General features: G+C 56.0%; 1 protein-coding gene across 1 annotated transcript in view; it reads right to left on the bottom strand.

Annotated features, from left to right (window-relative positions):
• Window positions 1–18,897, bottom strand: part of FBN3 (fibrillin 3) — an 89,921-nt gene that overhangs the window by 36,078 nt on the left and 34,946 nt on the right. The window contains exons 14-35 of the mRNA XM_065873835.1: window positions 16,775–16,927; window positions 16,532–16,663; window positions 16,011–16,154; window positions 15,810–15,929; window positions 15,565–15,690; window positions 11,930–12,052; window positions 11,532–11,807; window positions 11,195–11,248; window positions 9,494–9,619; window positions 9,283–9,408; window positions 8,109–8,228; window positions 7,857–7,994; window positions 7,692–7,742; window positions 7,296–7,421; window positions 5,281–5,505; window positions 4,977–5,102; window positions 4,497–4,625; window positions 3,340–3,465; window positions 2,265–2,390; window positions 1,720–1,842; window positions 1,425–1,550; window positions 314–439 (exon numbers count right to left, since the gene is read on the bottom strand). Coding sequence (XP_065729907.1) covers window positions 314–439; window positions 1,425–1,550; window positions 1,720–1,842; window positions 2,265–2,390; window positions 3,340–3,465; window positions 4,497–4,625; window positions 4,977–5,102; window positions 5,281–5,505; window positions 7,296–7,421; window positions 7,692–7,742; window positions 7,857–7,994; window positions 8,109–8,228; window positions 9,283–9,408; window positions 9,494–9,619; window positions 11,195–11,248; window positions 11,532–11,807; window positions 11,930–12,052; window positions 15,565–15,690; window positions 15,810–15,929; window positions 16,011–16,154; window positions 16,532–16,663; window positions 16,775–16,927 — 2,922 coding nt within the window. The remainder of the gene's footprint in view (window positions 1–313; window positions 440–1,424; window positions 1,551–1,719; window positions 1,843–2,264; window positions 2,391–3,339; window positions 3,466–4,496; window positions 4,626–4,976; window positions 5,103–5,280; window positions 5,506–7,295; window positions 7,422–7,691; window positions 7,743–7,856; window positions 7,995–8,108; window positions 8,229–9,282; window positions 9,409–9,493; window positions 9,620–11,194; window positions 11,249–11,531; window positions 11,808–11,929; window positions 12,053–15,564; window positions 15,691–15,809; window positions 15,930–16,010; window positions 16,155–16,531; window positions 16,664–16,774; window positions 16,928–18,897) is intronic.

The raw sequence follows: 18,897 nt of genomic DNA, 5'->3' as shown, positions 1-18,897 counted from the left end.
TGGGAGGCTAAAACAAGAACTACGGAAGTGTTTAAATGTTCGTCCCTGTACCACTTAAGAGCATCAGGCTAGCATGCTCTGGGAACTGGTGTGGATACAAAGGGACACAGAGCTCCCCCCGGCAGAGCTGTTAAGGGACCCCCAGGGGCACGTGATTGGATCCTAAGTTTTGCTTTAACGTGAGGCCCCACCAGTGGAAATGTGTAAGAATGAGGTCTGGCTGTACTCTGCTCCAAGGGATGGGGCAGACCCCATGAACCCTAAGTTGGCCCCTCGGGGGCCCCCTCGCCTGCTCCACTGACCACCAGCTCACCGGAGCAGCCCGTGGCCCCCTTCCTGACGACGTAACCCAGCTGGCAGCGGCAGACAAAGGAACCCCTTGTGTTCTCGCAGACCCCATGGAGGCAGATGTAGGGGTTCAGGTCACACTCGTCCACGTCTGTGGGATGACAAGAGAGGAAGCAGGTGAGGGTGGGGATGCAGCAGCATTGCTAAGTGCCCTGCCACATGGGTCCCCTGCATCGGGGTTCTCTTTGCCCACCTTCAGGGGTGGGGAACTCCCCCAATTCCACCGCTGGGCAGCCGCGAATGTTCAGTCAACAGTCTACAGCACATATTCCGTGGAACACATTGGACATGCATTCCCCAAAGGATTTTACACCAATACATTTAGACAACGCTGAGTTAAACAAAGCTAACTGGATTTTTTTCTCCTGCAGGCCTTTTCAGAGCCTTTATGCCAACGTGGATCTGCAAGAAGGGATGGAGGAAGCAGCATTTCCTAGTTAACTTGGTCCTAAGCCCCCTTTTCTTCAGTGTTTCCTAAGACACCTGTGATCGGGAATGCTTTAAGCTGCCCTGGGCTGGACACATCTCCCTGGGAGGGTTACGTTTTTTACTTCCTGGTACTTCCTCACACTGGCCCCAGCTCTGCCCTGATGGGGCACCCAGTAGACATCTGCTCCTTGGGCCCCATGATGACCTGCAGCCAGGACAGGACGGTGATCACGGCCCAAACAGCTTGGATCCCCAAGCAGGGCTCAGAGAATACAGTGTCTTTCCGTCCAGCTCACCTTCCTTTGCAGAAAACCCCTTGGTCTGCAGTGATCCTATACATTGCTTTCAGAACAGGGCACACGCCTCTGCACGCACTGGGTACACGGTAAGTGTTCAATAACTGTTCATAAAATAACAAGGTTCAAGGGCCTCTGCTGCTGTGAATGAGATCCCACGGGTCTTGGTGCAGGGGCTCTAGGCACAGGTGGCCAGGAGCAGACTGCAAAGTGCAAAGCCTCATCTCCCCGGCCCGCGTGTGACGGGGATGGGACTGTCGTCCGTCTTGCCTACGTGGCCTCCTTGTGGAAGGCCTGGTGCGTGAATTGTGAAGCTGCCTCCTCCACCTGTATGTAGTCCCAGCTCCTCACCTACACACATCCTCATGTCCAGCGTGGCCACAAAGCCGTCGTAGCAGAGGCAGCGGTGACCCCCCGGCACGTTGATGCACTGGCCCCCGTCACAGATGTCCGGGTTCTCCTCACACTCGTCCACGTCTGGGGGAGCAGGGTGGGGGGCTGGGCTGCAGGCAGGCAGGGATGGAGGGGGAGTCCCAGGGACCCTGCTGCAGGGTCAGCGGCCTGTCCCGCGTCTGGCCGGCTGCGTCTGGGTCAGGAAAGGTGTGTTCCCCATCCCACGCGGAGGGAGGGGGTCGCGCCCACCCACCTGCACACGCCCTCCCAGCAGGCATCAGCGAGTAGCCGTGTCCGCAGCCACACCGGTAGCTGCCCTCGGTGTTAATGCAGTGCACGTGGCACCCACCGTTCCCAGAGCGGCATTCGTCCACGTCTGCGGGAGGCAGGGCGAGGTAGAGGTCGTGGCGGGAGTGAGGTGGGGGTCGTGGCGGGGTGGGAGGCAGGGCGAGGTGGGGTGTGGTGGGAGCGAGGTGGGTTGGCGTGGCAGGGCGGGAGGCAGGGCGAGAGGCAGGACGAGGTAGGCGCATGGCGGGAGCGAGGTGGGGGCGTGGCGTGGCGGGAGGCAGGGCGAGGTGGGGGCGTGGCGGGAGTGAGGTGGGTGGGCGTGGCAGGGCGGGAGGCAGGGCGAGGCGGGGCCTGGCGGGAGCGAGGTAGGGGCGTGGTGGGACGGGAGGCAGGGGGAGGTGGGAGCGAGGTGGGGGCGTGGCGGGGGCGGGGCCATCAGAGGCAGGGACTTGGAGTGACTGCTGTGGTAGTGGGGGCCTCGGCTGGGGCTGGGGGCGGGCGCGGTCTCACCCACGCAGCCTTGGCGGTCAGGTGTGCTCTGGAAGCCGGCGTGGCAGGAGCACTGGAAGGCACCGATGACGTTGACGCACTGGCCGTGGGGACACAGGCCGTCACTCAGGGAGCATTCATCAACGTCTGCAGGGGGAGCACATGGCTGGTGGGGACAGCAGGTAGGGGAGGGGCCCCAGGGAAGGCCCGGCCTGTGTTCATCCGCCATCTGCAGGACCCCGAGGCACTGGGACACGTGTGCACTCCGATGCATTCATGCTCCTGGCATCCACACGCCACCACAGGTGTGAGTCCACACCTCACCCTTGTACGAACACGCACCCACACCCAGATCCACGTGCCCACCCACGTGCCCACCTACAAGACCACGTGCACACCCACGTGCACACCCACAAGACTCACCCAAAACACACCCTTGAATACACACACCCTCAGCAGATAACACCCACACCCTGATCCATGCACTTACGTACACACAGCTCACACACAAACACACCCTCACACCTACTCACATGCAAACACAATCACCCTCAGTAGACACACCTTCACAGCCACAGGCACACTCATAAGACTCACAAATACACCTCATCCCCACTCATATGCAAACATCCTCACCCTCGACACACACACCCATACCCACATGCACACAGCCCCATCCACAAACACACCCACCCGCGTGCCAACACACATCCACACCTAGACACACATTCTCTCACAAGCTCATGTAGCTGCACAAACACCACATCCCCTCACATAAGAACACACATCCTTGTGTAGACACGTACACACTCAGACTCACACATAAACACCCATGCACACACTCACTCTTGTACACATTCCCAGGTACACACCTGCATGCTCACACAGACACACAAATACACACTTCCTCCGTCTCACACCCACGCACGGTCATATCACACGGACGCACAATGACCTGCACCCATGCTACCTCATGCATGCGACCGCTCACATGCATAGAGACTGACACACGTGTGCACACATATACATAAGTATGTACTCAGGGAGACGCACAAACACACACTCCCATCACCTCCCTCATGCAACCCACACTCACCCTCACAAGCAGTACCCTTGGCCACCAGCGCATGTCCAGCGGGGCACTGGCACTCATAACTCCCATCCGTGTTGGTACAGGTGCCTCCCCGGCACAGCAGTGGGTCCCGGGCACACTCATCCACGTCTGGGCGTGTGGAGAGGGAGAGAGGAGGTGTGAGGACGCTGACCTGGCAGGGTGTGATATGGCTTGTGGAAGCTTCTCCCTGTGCCCCTCTCCCCCAACCCTGTCACCCTGGCTGAAGCCGAAAGGGCCTGGAGTTTTGGGACTTGGGTGACCCATGGGAGTCAGACTGGGAGGGAAGCTGGAATTCTCAGAATTATCAGGGACACAGGCTGATACTCCTGGAGCTGAAGGAGGCCCTGAGAAGCGCCCCCCAGAGGACACAGAGGGAAGGCAAGGCCCAGCCCCTCCAGGCATCAGCACAGGGAGTGGGGGACCTCACCACCCACCCCCACTCTCCTCCCACTCCAGCCTCATGGGCCTCGTTCCACCCCTCAGGTGCTGTTCCCCCTCCCACCCGGCCCTCCACACAGCAGCTCCTTCTATCCTTCACGTCCACCCCAGGGCCTTTGCATGCACTGTTCTTTCTTCAAGCCACGCTTCAGCCCCTCTTCACCCCAATTACTCCCACTCTCTCAGCCCCACAGAATGGCATACATCCTAGGGGTCTACGCTCCCACTGCACCATATGGCCCTTTCAAGTACTTATGACAGTGGCTCTTTATTTTGCATTTGTTTGGAGATTTATTTTATTAAACATCTATCTCCCCATTAGGTCACGAGCTCAGAGAAAATGGCCCTCTGCTGCCGAGCTCGCTGTGGTTCCCCTGAGTAGATGCACATGAAATGTTCACTGAATGAAAAAGTGAATGAAAGGGGAAGAGGCTCCTCTGTCCCGGGCCCCCTCCTCTTCTCATGCTACGACCCCCCGGGAGGCCTGCCCGAATCTTGGTTCCCAGGCTTCTCATCTGAATGCCACACCCAATATCCAGCAGCCTATAGGGATGACGCGCACACTTGCTGTGTCCCAGCTGGATCATGGCTTCTCCCCACTCCGGCCCCCTCCACCTACATCCATCACAGCAATGTCACCCCCATCCCGCGGCTTGGCCCCGAGACCCCCAAGCATCACCCTGCCCGGGGTGGCTGCCTACCCATGCAGTTCTTCATCATCATGAAGCCACTCTCGTAGCCGTGGAAACACTCACACTCGAAGTTGCCCGGAGTGTTGACGCAGGTGCCCTGGCCGCAGAGGTCAGGGGAGATGCGGCACTCGTCAATGTCTGTGGAGAGAGTGGGCACGGGCCGGGCCTCCACATCTGCAAACACCCAGGGGTGCACAGGAGCCCCAAGCTGCTGAACCCAGGTTAACAGAGGTGCCGTGACGGCACCCCAGACGAGGGTAGGGAATTTCCTTCCAGCCTGGAGGCCCCTGGAGGCCACCTCTGCCAGCCCCTCCTTTTGTAGCTGGGATCCCGAAGGCCCAGAGAGGGTGTTGAGCTGTCCTCGGTCACAGAGCAGGCAGGTAGACAGGCAGGAAAAGGCCGGTTCTTGTCTTTCAGGTGCCTCTAGTTCATGGCCCCCATCCCTGTAGGCGCCCCCCGACCGCCCAGGAGGCAGATGCGGGCACGTACCTGTGCAGTTCCTTTCCTGGGCGTCCAGGGCAAAGCCCCCAGCACAAGAACAACGAAAGCTGCCCACGGTGTTGCGGCAGGTGCCGTGTGCACACAGCCCGGGGAAGGCTTTGCACTCGTTCACATCTGCAGCATGGGAGCACAAAATGTCACGCTGCCCCGATGTCTCTGGGTCCCCACCGCCTGAGCGTTCACCCCTCTGGCCACAGATGTTTGCTCTCTCCCAAACACACGTCCCATCTCCAGGCCTCTACCCACGCTGTGCCCTCTCCCCATCCACCAGGTTCCCTGAGCCCAAACACACCTTTATAGAAGGGCTGGCCTGAGAGGAAGTCCCGGCTGGCAAAGCCCAGCCCCCGGGGACACAGGCTGGCAAACGCTGGGGACTCAGGCTCAGGGCACGCCTCGCACGCGGCCCCCCACGCGGCTCCCAAGGAGCAGCAGCAGACGTCCATCCGGTACTTGCCGGGCAGGGCGGCCCCACATTCATCCTCATCCCAATGCAAGAAACAAAGCTCCAGGCGCACATCTGCAAGGAGGGGCAGTCACCAGTCCTGCCCCTGCCACACTGTGCCTGCCAGGACAGGCATTAGAGCCTCCTTCAGCAGCTTCTTCTGAAACTTCCTCCCCGACGGGAAGAGTGACTTCCTTATGCTGAGATTCGATATCATCCAATACTTCTTTTTTTTATTGGCAGCGCTGCGTGGCTGGTGGGATCTTAGTTCCCTGACCAGGGATCGAACCTGGGGCCCCCAGCAGTGAGAGCACCGAGTCCTAACCACTGGACCACCAGGGAATTCCCAGCAGTTACATTTTAGAAATGATATAATCCAATAGTTACATTTGAATAATGGTATAATCCAAAACTTACAGTATAATAACTTGCACTGCTAGGTGCTTGCTATGTGACGGGCACTGTTCTAAGTTCATCAATCCATTGAATCCTCAAAATAACACCAAGAGGAAAATATTATCATCATGCCCATTTTACAGGCAAGAAAACTGAGGCAGAGAAGGGTTAGGTAGGTGACCTGAGGCCAAACAGTTAGTAAGAGGTAGAGCGGGGTTCAAACCAGGCCATCTGGCTCCAGAGTGTGTGTGTTTTAACCTGTAAAACTCCCTTAGAATAATCTGGGAGTGGATAAGCCTTCCTCAGCACCAGACACGAGGGTCTAAGAATGGGGCTGGTTAACTACGGCCTGGGGTGCCAGCCTCCTGTTTTTGTAAATAAAGTTTTATTGACACACAGCCACATCCATTTGTTTCTGTACTGTCTGTGGGTGTTTACACTACACAGCAGAGCTGAGTAGCTGCAACAGACTGTGAGGCCCCAAAAGCTGAAAACATTTACTCTCTGGCCCTTTGCAGAAACAGCTGGCTGATCCCTGGTCTAAGACAACTTCTCACTCTTTACAAAAGGAACATATGTTTAAGTGGTCCATTTGAGGACGAGACCCTGCTACAGAATCTTTAGGAAAAAATAAAGATAAGCAGAAGTGCCATGACACACAGGGATCTGTCTTAAGTTCCCATGTACCCAGTGGCTTGGCCCAGGGCTGACCAGACTGAGCCATTTCACCTGGCCGTGAATTCAGCAATGGCTTTTTCCTCTTTACTCAGTTACTTTCTTTCCTTGCTCACCTTTTGGAATCAGCAAGAAGACCCGCTGCACACCTGAAGCTCAGTTTAGAAGGAAATCGAAGTTGAGAAGGGTCATCAGGGCCCATCTGCCTGATGTTGACCAGGCTCCAAGGTGACCCCGAGGAGGCTACCAATGGATTGATGGGACTACGGGAGGAAAAGCTGATAGAACTCGGAGCACTACCTGCTGGCCGGCACATGCTTTTGGCCAAGAAATGTCCTGTTCGAGATGTTGATAGGGACAAAGCAAGAAGCCCTCATCGAGGGGAAAATATCTCAGAGCCTTTGAGACTGAGGGTAAGCCATTCAGGGTGAGGGTTTGAGCCCTGGATGCTGAGGAAGGTTCACCAGCATCACTTAGCACTCATGCTAGAGGTGTCTCCTGCTCAAATCCCCCCGTGTAAACCTTACTCGCTAACAAGAAAGAATAAACGAAGGTTGCGAGTATTATTCCACGAGATTTTGCCATCTGCAATGAGCTTCCTTAGAAGGGCAGTTAAGAAGATGCATCCCCCAAAACAAATGTCTTTGGAGACACGTGGGCAGCAGGTGGGCAGTGAGCAGAGGGTCCTGGAGGACCCCCGAGATCCTGCTTGTCCCTAGGAGGGGTCTCCAGCCACTGGGAGTGGAGGCAAAGAAGGGCAGGGGGCCCTGCGTGGGGACCCAGCCCGCACTCACCCACGCACAGCCGGCCCGTGGCATCCAGCGTCAGGCCCTCAAGACACTCGCAGTGGAAGGAGCCAGCGGTGTTGAGGCAGCGCCCATTGGGACAGACCCCCGGGAAGACCTCACACTCGTTCACATCTGGGCAGCAGCAGGCAAGGAGGAGAGGCAAGGGCTAGAGGCTCCCAGGAGCTGTTCCCCTGGGGCCTCAGGACACCACGTGGTCCTTGGGGAGGGGGAAGGGGCAGCGCCAGCCTCAGGGGCTGGCAGATCGCGGGGAAGACCCAGGTACCAAGGAGGGAGAATGTCTCGATCTCAAATGACTTCAGGGAGGGGCCCCAGGCAGCCCCCATGACACTCGCCCACGTGCTGCTTGGAGGGCGAACCGCAGAGGGTGGGGGTGGGGGTTACCTTCGCAGCTGAGCCCCTTCACGCGGGCGAAGCCACGGGCACAGGCGGGGTCTGTGGTTGGGGAGAGGAGTCACTCTCTCCACTCAAACACAGGGGATCTGTCCGCCCCCCCCCCCGTTGTCCCGATGGCGTGGGAGCCCCCGGAGCCCCCCTCCAGGGCATTACCCATGTCACAGCGTTCGCAGGGGCTCCCCCAGGCAGCCCCGAGCGTGGCGCAGCACTCGGACCGCAGGGTGGCTCCGTGCAGGTTTGCCTCGCAGCGGCCATCCTGGACCTTTAGCCAGCAGGTGCCTTTGGTGCTGTCTGCGAGGAGGGGCTTGCTGTCTCACCTGGCGGGCCCACACCTGCACGCCGACCCGCAGCGACCCAGCCTACTCCGGGGCGTCGGGGTCCCCGCTGCTCCGTGGGGCCTCTCACCTAAGCACACGGTGCCGGAGGGTCCCAGGCGGCTGCCGGGGGCGCACTCGCAGGCATAGGAGCCGGCCAGGTTGCGGCACACGCCGTTCACACACGGATTGGACAGGCACTCGTCGATGTCTGCAGGGACAGCCCCCCCCCCCAGCCGCCCCACCCCACAGCGAGTCCTGAGCTGCAGGAGGGGGGGCCCCACCTGACCAGGGGCCCCTCCTCCCCACGGCTGCCAAAGTCCAGAGGCAGGGGGCGCAAGCGGTCAGAATTCAAGGAACGGACCGCGCAGGCTCAGACGCACGTGAGTTTGCACTGAATCGTCTTCTGCACCTGCACAAGCACGCTGACGTGCAGGGTCCTGGGAGCGCACACAGGTAAAAGTGCAGAGGGATAGGCACGGCGGGGAATCGTGGCCCTCAAAGGGTCGGTCACGGCGCAAGACAGGCGAGAGGCGGGAGGAAAACCCAGAGGGGATGGAGGCCTGGGTGTGGCCAGGGTGGGGGAGGGGTGTCAGCTGTTAAGAAGACAAAGGACCAGGGGAGGGGTGGGGCCAGACGAAAAGCTTGTGCGTGACTGTGTGCGTGTGTGCGCGTGCAGGCGTCTGTGAGTGCCAAGGGATGTATGCAGTGGGCAAGGTCATCACAACAACGTGTGTGTGGGCAACGGCGAGCATGCACACTTGAACTTGTGTATGTGTCAGTGACTGCGCGTGGGGGGGGGGATGGGCACGTACTCTTGTGTATAAGCGTGAGTGCGTATGAGCATGTGAGTGCACAACTGTGCAGGTATGTGAGGGTGTGTGTGGCTGTGAGCCTAAGTGTGTGAAAGGGTGAGTGAAAGAATGTGGGCACACACGTCTTTGAAAGTGTGCACGTGAGGGTGTGTGACTGTGGGAATGTCTGTGAGTGTGAATATGGGTATGTGAGTGTGTTTTGTGTGAGTACCGGTGTGTGTAACTGAGTGATCATATGCACACATGTGTGAATGTCGGAGGGTCTGAGTGTCTGCATAAGGGTGTGCCTTTGAGGGTGTAACTGTGGCTGTGAGCATGCGTGTAAAGTGTGAGAATAAGTGTGTGAATGTGGGTATTGTGTGTGTACCTGAGTGTGAGTACCCAGAGCACGCAGCGTGCGTAAGGATCTGCATGTATGTGTGCGTGGCTGTGTGCCCCGCGACCCTGTACCTTCACAGGTCTCCGTGTCTTGCCAGAAGCTGAAGCCCTGGGGGCAGGAGCAGCTGTAGCTGCCAGGGCTGTTCCGGCACCGCCCGTTGTCACACAGGAGGCTGTTGAGTGCGCACTCATCCACATCTGTGGGGGGGGGGGAGAGCGGGGTGAGGGGTGTGCAGTGGGGGCGGCCCACCCACCTGCCCGTCCACTTGCCGGGCACGCTCACCCATGCACTCCTTGCCGGCTGCAGCTGCCTCGTAGCCCAGGTTGCAGATGCAGCGGTAGCTGCCCCGCAGGTTCTCACACATACCGTTGGCACAGACATCAGGATCGAGGGCACACTCGTTGATGTCTGCACCAGGAGGAGGGCGTCAGCAGCTGCCCTGGCTCCCTGGAGGCTCCAGAAGCCATGTCCCCGGGGGCCAGAGCTCCAGCCTAGACCCTGCCTCCTTCCCCTTGAAACCAGGGTTTCTCAGCACTGTGGATATTTGGGGCCAGATCATTCTTTGCTGTGACGGGGGGCGTCCTGTGCATTGTAGGATGTTGAGCAGTATTCCCAGACTTACCCAGGAGGTGCCAGTAGTACCCTCCCCAATATCTGTCCAGACATTGCCAAATGGCCCCTCGGGAGGGGGGACAAAACTGTCCCCAGTTTGGAACTCATGGAACAGATGTTTATACAGCAGCGGCATAATTTTGAAAAAAAAAGTGCAATCATAATCACTACCATTATAGGATGTTTACTATTTTGTGCCAAGCGTATTAGCTCATTTGATCCTCACAACATCCCTGAAATGGGTCTTACCGTTATCTCCACTGTACAGATAAGGAGGCACAGAGACGGTAGGTAACTTGCCTGAGGTTATTCAATCAATAAATAGTAGGGCCAGGATTCGAACCCACGCATCTGGCTCCAGACTCTGTCCCTTTAACTGACAGGGCGTGGGGGAGGGGTGGACATCTGTCCTGCCCTGATGGCCTAGCAGTGGATGGGAAATCTGACTATTCTAAGTCCTTTTATTTCTTGCTCAGGCAGAAAGGCTGTTTCAGGAAGGGATGGTGTCATAGGTTGGAGTCCTAACCCCCAGGATCTCAGCATGTGATTTTATTTGGAGACAAGGACTTTACAGAGGTGATCCAGTTAAAACGAGTTCATTAGGGTGGACCCGCGATCCATTCCAATATGACTGTATCCTTATAAAAGGGGGAAATTTGGGGTTCTCACAAGGAGAACCCCATGTCAAGAGGAAGGCAGAGGGGTAATTCCCTGGTGGTCCAGTGGTTAGGACTCTGCATTTTCACTGCCGAGGGCACGGGTTCAATCCCTGCTCGGGGAACTAAGATCCTGCCTGCTGCACGGCGTGAAAAAAAAAAAGATGAAGACAGAGGGCGTAGGGATGAATTAGGAGTTTGGGAATAGCATACACAATACTATATATAAAACAGATGACCAACAAGGACTACGGTATAGCGCAGGGAACTCAATATTTTTAATAACCTATAAGGGAAAAGAATCCGAAAAAGAATAGATATGTATGTATCTATGTATGTATCTATGTATCTATCTAATAGATATGTATGTATCACTTTGCTGTACACCTAAAACTAACACAACATTGTAAACTTAAAAAAAAAAAAAGAAAGGATGAATGCAGAGATCAGGGTGATGCTTCTACCAGCTGAGGATTTAACAATGAAGTGCCAGAAGCTGGGGGAGAGGCATGGGACAGACTCTCCCTCACAGCCTCAGAAAGAGCCATCCCTGCTCACACCTTGATCTCGGACTTTTAGCCTCTCCAGAGCCGTGGGAGAATAAACGTCTGCTGTTGAAGCCTCCCAGCCTGTGGTACTTTGTTACGGCAGCCCCAGTGACATGACAGTGCCCAACCACGACCCCACCCCTCTGTCCCAGCACTGCCCCGCTCACCTCTGCCATCCGTGGTGATGCCAAGACCGCTGCTGCACAGGGCCTGGAACTCGGCTGGAGTGGCGGAAGCAGAGCGAGAGGGGTCAGTGGCCATTGCCGAACCCAAACCACGCCCAAGACGTGGCCCCTTGGAGATGAGCGAGGGTCTGGGACTAAGATGCCCCCTCCCCAATGGGAAGAGCAACTTCCTTCCGTGTCTTCTTGGGGAGAGAAATCCCCACCCCCCACCCCATAGGAGCCAAGCCCCCCCCCCCACTGTCCCCTCCTGCCCCCTGGGTGATCAACTAGAAGCAAGAACTAAAGGAAAGCGGGTGGACGTGGGGCAGCCGACCCTCACCAGAGTTCTTGGCAGGACACAGCTGGCAGGGCTCCCCAAACCCGTGGTCGGGGCTCACACAGCAGCACTCGGATTTGGTGACGGCACCGGGGAAGGGGCGGGCACAAGAGCCCTTGTTGAGGGTCCCGTAGCACGTGCTACGCACGTGGGTGTCCACGCACACGCGGCCATCCGCGCCCACCGCGAGCCCCCCCAGGCAGTGGCAGCGGAAGGAGCCCTCGGTGTTGGTACAGTGGCCGTTCATACAGATGCCCGGTGTCTGGCACTCGTCGATGTCTGCGGGGGGCCGTGGGCGACTGCGACAGGTCCCAGTCCCCCGCCACCTGCCCTTGCCGCCTCCCCTCACCTCTTCCTCCCCAATCCCCAACACTCCCCTGTGGTCCAGCCTCCAGCCTCACCCACGCAGTGGCGGCCACCGGGCGCCAGCAGGAAGCCGGGTTTGCAGAGGCATGAGAAGCTGCCGTCCTCGTTCAGGCACACTCCGTTGGCACACATGGTGGTGGTGGCACACTCGTTGTGGTCTGGGGACACCAGGAGAGGCTGGTTCCCAGCAGGGTCCCAGCAGTCACCCCTCTTTGGGCCAGCCCTGCCTGGTAGACCAGCCCCGCCCCCTCACTTTTCCAGGGACCCTTCCCAGGGCAGTTCGAGCCTGACAGGACAAAATGTGACTGTCGGGAACTATGTCGACTTGGATACAGTGAACTGCTGGAGTGTGAACTCCCCTGGGGCAAGACTGGGGCCACTAGCTCGAGTCTGCATCTTCCATCCTGGCACACCGTAGGTGCTCCATAAATAGTTGCTCAAAGTCGAATACGTGAGGTGTGGTGGTTACGCAACATCGCACTAAATGCCACCAACTGTTCCTTTAAAAATGGTTTAAATGGTAAATATGTTATGTATATTTCACCACAATAAAAAATGCAAAAAAAATGGAAAAAATGAGGTAGTGTTTGCATGACTTTATGAATGTAGCAAATGCCACCAAACTGTTCCTTTAAAAAGGGTAGGGAGCTTCCCTGGTGGCGCAGTGGTTAAGAATCTGCCTGCCAATGCAGGGGACATGGGTTCAAGCCCTGGTCCGGGAAGATCCCACATTGGAGCAACTAAGCCCGTGCACCACAACTACGGAGCCTGTGCTCTAAAGGTCACGAGCCACAACTACTGAGCCCGCGTGCCACAACTACCGGAGCCTGCGCGCCTAGAGCCCGTGCTCTGCAACAAGAGAAGCCACCGCAATGAGAAGCCTGCGCCCTGCAGCAAAGAGTAGCCCCTGCTCACCGCAACTAGAGAAAGCCTGCTCACAGCAACGAAGACCCAACACAGCCAAAAATAAATAAAATTTAAAAAAAAAGGGTAGGAATGGAGCTGATACACACTACTGTACATAAAATAGATAAACAACGAGGTCCTACTGTATAGCCCAGGGAACTATATATTCAATATCTTGTAATAAACTATAATGGAAAAGAAAAAAAAAGGGTTAAATGGTAAATTGTACACTATGTATATTGTGCCACGATTTTTAAAAATGCAAAAAAGAATTGCATAAATGAGATGGTCGTTGCACGACCTTGGAAATATCCTAAGTGCCACCAAATTGTTCACTTAAAAATGCTACGTTTACTTTCCTGCAGAAAAGAATTGAATAAATGTGGGTGCACAACATTGGGAACTACTAAATAAACGCCACTGAGTTTTTCACTTTTAAATGATTAAATTTATCTTGTGTGAATCTCACTTGAATTTAAAAAGAAAAGGGCAAAAACCGTCAGCTGAGAAGAAAACAGTCTAATTTAAAGGAAGGCGGTGGGTGCAGAAACGATTTGTTTACCAAAGTGTCAGTTTTGAACAATAAAGGACGGTACCAAAAGGAAGGAAGGAAAGAAAGAAGGGAGGGAGGGAGGGAAGGAAAGGAAAGAATAAATGAAGAAAAGGTCCACACCAAAACTTGTACATGAACATTCATGGCAGCTTTATCCACAACAGCAAAGAATGGAAACAACCCAAATAGCCATTAACTGATGACGTATAAACAAAATGTGGTCTACTCGTATAATGGAATGTCATCTGACAATAAAAAGGAATGACGTTCTGACAACCGCTACAACATGGGTGGACCTTGAAAACACGATGCTCAGTGAGAGAAGCCAGTCACAAAAGGCCACGGAGTACGTGATTCCATTTACACCAAATGCCCCGAACAGGCAAATCCATGGAGACGGAAAGTCGATTAGCCTAGTGCCGAGGGCTGGGGGGAAGACAGAGGATTCTGGAATGACTGCTAACGGAGAGGAGGTGATAAAGAGGTTCTAAACTTAGATTGTGGTGACGCTTGTACTAAAAGCCATTGAAGTGTACACTTTAAATGGCCACTCTTATGGTATGGAATGATATATCAATAAAGATGCTAAGAAGGTTTTTTAAAAAAAATGAAAGAGGGCTTCCCTGGTGGCACAGTGGTTGAGAATCTGCCTGCTGATGCAGGGGACACGGGTTCGAACCCTGGTCTGGGAAGATCCCACATGCCGCGGAGCAACTAGGCCCGTGAGCCACAACTACTGAGCCTGTGCGTCTGGAGCCTGTGCTCCACAACAAGAGAGGCCGCGATAGTGAGAGGCCCGCGCACCGCGATGAAGAGTGGCCCCCACTTGCCACAACTAGAGAAAGCCCTCGCACAGAAACGAAGACCCAACACAGCCAAAAAGTTAATTAATTAATTTTAAAAAAAAAAAAAAGAAAGAATGCACAGGGAACTATACTCAATACTTTATAATAACCCATAAAGGAAAAGAATCCGAAAACGGATAGATACATGTATAACTGAATCACTTTGCTGTACACCTGAAACTAACACAACATTGTAAATCAACTATACTTCAACTACAAAAAATAAATTAAAAAAATAAAATTTATATGTACCAAGAAAAACACTGATTAAGGATTTCAACTCTTACTGGTTACAGACTATGCAGAGATCTGAAGGAAATATTAAAGACTTGACGGTAGGGCTTCCCTGGTGGCGCAGTGGTTAAGAAGCCGCCTACCAATGCAGGCGACACGGGTTCGAGCCCTGGTCCGGGAAGTTCCCACATGCCTCAGAGCAACTAAGCCCGTGCACCACAACTACTGAGCCTGGGCTCTAGAGCACACAAGCCACAACTACTGAGCCCACGCGCCACAGCTACTGAAGCCTGTGCGCCTAGAGCCCGTGCTCCGCAACAAGAGAAGCCACCGCAATGAGAAGCCCGTGTGCAGCAACGAAGACCCAAAGCAGCCAAAAATTAAAAAAAAAAAAAAAGAGAGACGATGGTAAAATTATAAAACAATGAATTAATCAAAATTACTTTCAGTAGGTGATATCTAACTAATAAAAAACAATGCAAATAAAAATTATAATGATTTATGCACAGACATAAATGACTATACCTAAAGTTAATGCTAAGAAAATAGCTAATTTAATAATCAACTTTCTAAATGTATCTAAAAATCAACAGAAAGTAAACGCTCTGCAAAAAAAAAAAAAAGAATGAAAGGAAGAAAATCCTTCCTGATGAGGGAAGACTACAAGGCAGGTCTCCTCAGAGAGGGTGACAGAAAAGAATAAAGGGAGTCCCCGGTGGCCCCTACAAGCTGCGGGGAGCTTGGGTGGCACCCCCGTACCCCACAGGGAGCCTGAGATCGGGGCGCTCTCCACGGTCCTGACCCACCTCTCTCGGAGGCCAGACTCTCTCGAGGACAGGTGAGGGGCCATGAGTCAGGGGCAGGGGCAGACGCAGACAGCTGATGGCATGGTCTTACCCCAAAGGCCCCTTCCTGGGATTCAGGGCATGAATTCAGGAAGGAGAGAATGAAGGAGTGAGTAGGGGCTGGAGAGACCACAAGGAGGATCTCAGATGGGCTGGTTCGGCTCAGAAAGGGGAGCAGAGGACCCACCGTGAGGAGGGAGGTGGGTGATGCAGCACGAGTGGCAAGATGCAGAAGGCAGCTACTGGGGCCCAGAAGCCGCTTCCCCACCCGCTCACCCTCAACTCACCCACACAGTTCTTGCCATCGGGGCCGAGCTCGAAGCCTGCATTGCAGACACACTGGAAGCTGCCTGCTGTGTTGACGCAGCGGCCGTGGTGGCAGAGGCCACTGCTGGCGATGCACTCGTCCATGTCTGGTGGGGAGGCAGGCGGGCAGTCAGCAGGCGTCCTCCTGGCCCCCAGGCTCTAATTCAGATGCAGGTTCCATCAGTCAGGCTCCCGGTCACCCCCACTGTCCGATGGACGGCCATACCCACGCACTCCTGCTTGGTGAGCGTCGCCTGAAAGCCCTCCCAGCACCGGCAGCGGTAGGAGCCGGGGGTGTTGACGCAGTCTCCGTGGTGGCAGGGGCTGCTGGCACACTCATCCATGTCTGCAGGCAGAGGACCCTGAGCCCCAGCCCGCCAGGGTGCTCCCCTGCCCCCAGCCCACCCCTGCCCCAGCCGCTGCTCACCGATGCACTCGCCCCGAACGTCCTGGGTGTAGCCCACGTTACACTCGCAGCGGTAGCTGGAAGAGGTGGGCAGGCAGCGGCCATTGAGACACAGGTTGGTGAAGTGTCGGCAGATGTCAATGGTCTGGTTCAGCGTGGCTGTGCCTGTGAGTAGGGCCGACGTGGGGCACCCGAGCATGTGCTGGCCCCCTGGGTCTGGACCTCACCTCCGGGTTCAGACACCCACTCAAGAAGCTGGAACCCTACCCCTATGGCCAGGCTCTCCCACTTCAGCCGAGTCCTGCCCCACCTCCACCCTGGCTGAGACCCCCAGCCCCCCACGCCAGCCCTAGACCCTCACCCAAAACCCAAACCCTGACCTGGAGGCCTGGATCCCCAATCCAGCCCCAGCCCCAGACCACTGTCAGTACTTTCATCCCTACTGCCCAGGCCAGGACCCACACTCCAAAGCCCTGACTCTCTGTCTCTGAGGCCTGGACCCCCTTCCCCCAAGGGAGGAGTCTTGGATCCCAAGTCCTCACCAATGTTGGTGTCACCAAGGCCCAGGCTGGGAACCCCACGCCCACTGGATCCGAAGCCAGGGAGGCCGGGGAAGGGGCCTGGGTAGGAGGGCAGCAGCGGGAGCCCCAGGGCACACAGTCGCTGGAACTCATCTGCAAGGAAGCCGGGTTGGAGGCCAAGCCTTCGGTTGTGCCCCAGGATCCCAACCCGCAGGCCAAGCTCTGGGGGCAGAGGAAGGTGGGAGGTGGCCCCAGGCCACTCACCAGAGCCCCGAGGCGGACACAGCTCAGGGGCCGGGCCAACTGCCCAGCACCTGCCCGTATCACAGCAGCACTGCCTATGGGTATAGTGGCCAGCGAGGTCTCCGGCGCAGCGGCCCACGATCAGCACCGAGAAGCAGGTGCCGGCACGGTGGTCTGCAAGCGGGTGGGGGGTCGGGAGGATCCGTTACCAGACTTCAAATCCCAGCTCTACCAGCACCATCTGCAGGACAGACCTCCTTGCCTCTCTGTGCCTCAGCTTCTCCATCCATGGATGGGAGACGCTCAGAGCACCCACCTCACCTCGGTAGAGTGTTGCAGAGTGCACCGTATCTGGCACGTGGCCAATCCTCACTGAGCGAGGATCTTATTACCAAGATTTCCAAATTACCCCAGGGAGGGAGACTTAGGCTCACGCTGAGCAAAAGTGTCCCAACATCTAAAGCTGGCATTGTTAGGAAGCTCCCTGTCACTGTGGGTATTCAACCACACTGAGTAAGACCCCTGGTTCAGGGGGTTGCCCCGGTGAGAAGTCATGCTGGGTGTTCAAGCAGAGATGCTGGGATCTGTATCTGTGTGTCCCCGCCTACCAGCCCTGGGCATTCTGGGGAAACCTAAGAGGCTGTGAATTTGAGGAGGGGCTGGGGGAGCAGACTGGTGGACTGATGGCTGCAACTCTTGGAGAGACTGAGGCAGAGACTCCCCAGGTACGAAAACCACAGACGCTTCCACTGTGCCCTCGAGCCTGACGGCGTTACACGGTGATCATATTTCTCAAGCTCTGACTCTAAAAGAGCATATTTTTAGGTTTGAAAACCCACAAATGTTGGCCAGCGGCCCACAGCGGAAAAACCCCTCCCACCAGCCGGGAGGGCCCTTGCAGCTGTCCCTGAGCTGCCCGAGGCGGAGAAAACAGCAAGCGTTTCCACCTCCCCAGCCAGACCCCGTGCACCTGGCGGGAGGGTAGGGGGGTGGTCCCCAGGTGCATGTGTGGGAGTCGAGGTTCCGCACTCCCAGCCCCACCCCTGGCCCACGAACAGGACTGGGCCTGCCCAGGCGAGAAGAGGTCAACAGACTTGTTCAAGGTCACACAGCTGCTGGAGAGCTAGGCGGGATGAAAACCCAAATCCCTGAACCCCAGGGGACCTGACCAAGCAGCTGCTTCCCAAGTAGGGAAGACGAGACAAAATGTAAGAATTTTGACAAAAATGATGCTGCCCTTGCTTATTAAGCACCTACTGTGATCAGGCCCTGCTATGCAGTCACAGACCCAACTTCCCTGCTCCCCTGTCTTTGTGAATGTGTACTGAGTGCCCCTGCATCCAGCCCTGGGCAAATCTCTTCCCAAATTGGTATTTCATCCTCCCCATGTGGTTTAGAACAGCCATTATCTCTGTTTCACAGATGAGGCAGCTGAGGCCCAGAGAAGTTAAGTCACTCGCCCAAGGTCACAGAGTATGCAAGCAGCTTAAGTAGCGGTTGGAACTCAGGACTGAATTCCAAGTCCACATTCAGAGGACACCTGACCTTGGTTCAAATCTAGGCTCTGCTATTAAGTGGTTGGGAAATGCGCTACAGTCCAGGGGACGTGCCCAGAGGTAGCCTCCACGCCAGCCAAGATAGCCCCCGGAGGTGGAGGAATAAATAGATCTGGCGCTGGCCATGGTACACTGGCAGAACTCCAGACACAGTATTCCCTGTCCTGGCTGGTAGAGACCCAGCCTGAGAGGTCCGAGTGGTGCTGGAGACCTGCCAAGCCCACCCCACCTCCCCAAACCAAGACGCTGTCCATGCCCCACCACAAGTGTTCCTGGCCAGCCCTGTTGGCCACTGGCAACCTGTGAAGTCTAATGACCAGCTCATCAAGACAGCAGGACAGGGAGTGAGAGCCCAAGGATCCTCCTGCCCCAGCCAGGAGGGTGAGTCTCCAGGGAGAGGCACAGCCCAGACGACCCCACCCTGGCTGGGGGCAGGGAGCGGGGTGGTCTGGGGAGCTGGGGTGTGGGTAGCTCTCTCTTCTGGACTTGCGGATTTGGCTTAAGCAAACCTCCCCTCTCTGGGCCTCAGTTTATCTCAAACACAGTGTGGGGGAAGACGGGGTACTTTTAAAAAGTCTTTGGGAGCGT

Source organism: Phocoena phocoena, chromosome 3 (genome assembly GCF_963924675.1).
Source record: "Phocoena phocoena chromosome 3, mPhoPho1.1, whole genome shotgun sequence".
Lineage (NCBI taxonomy): Eukaryota > Metazoa > Chordata > Mammalia > Artiodactyla > Phocoenidae > Phocoena > Phocoena phocoena.
The sequence above is the reverse complement of the archived record's forward strand: the minus strand, read 5'-3'. Positions and strand labels throughout refer to the sequence as shown.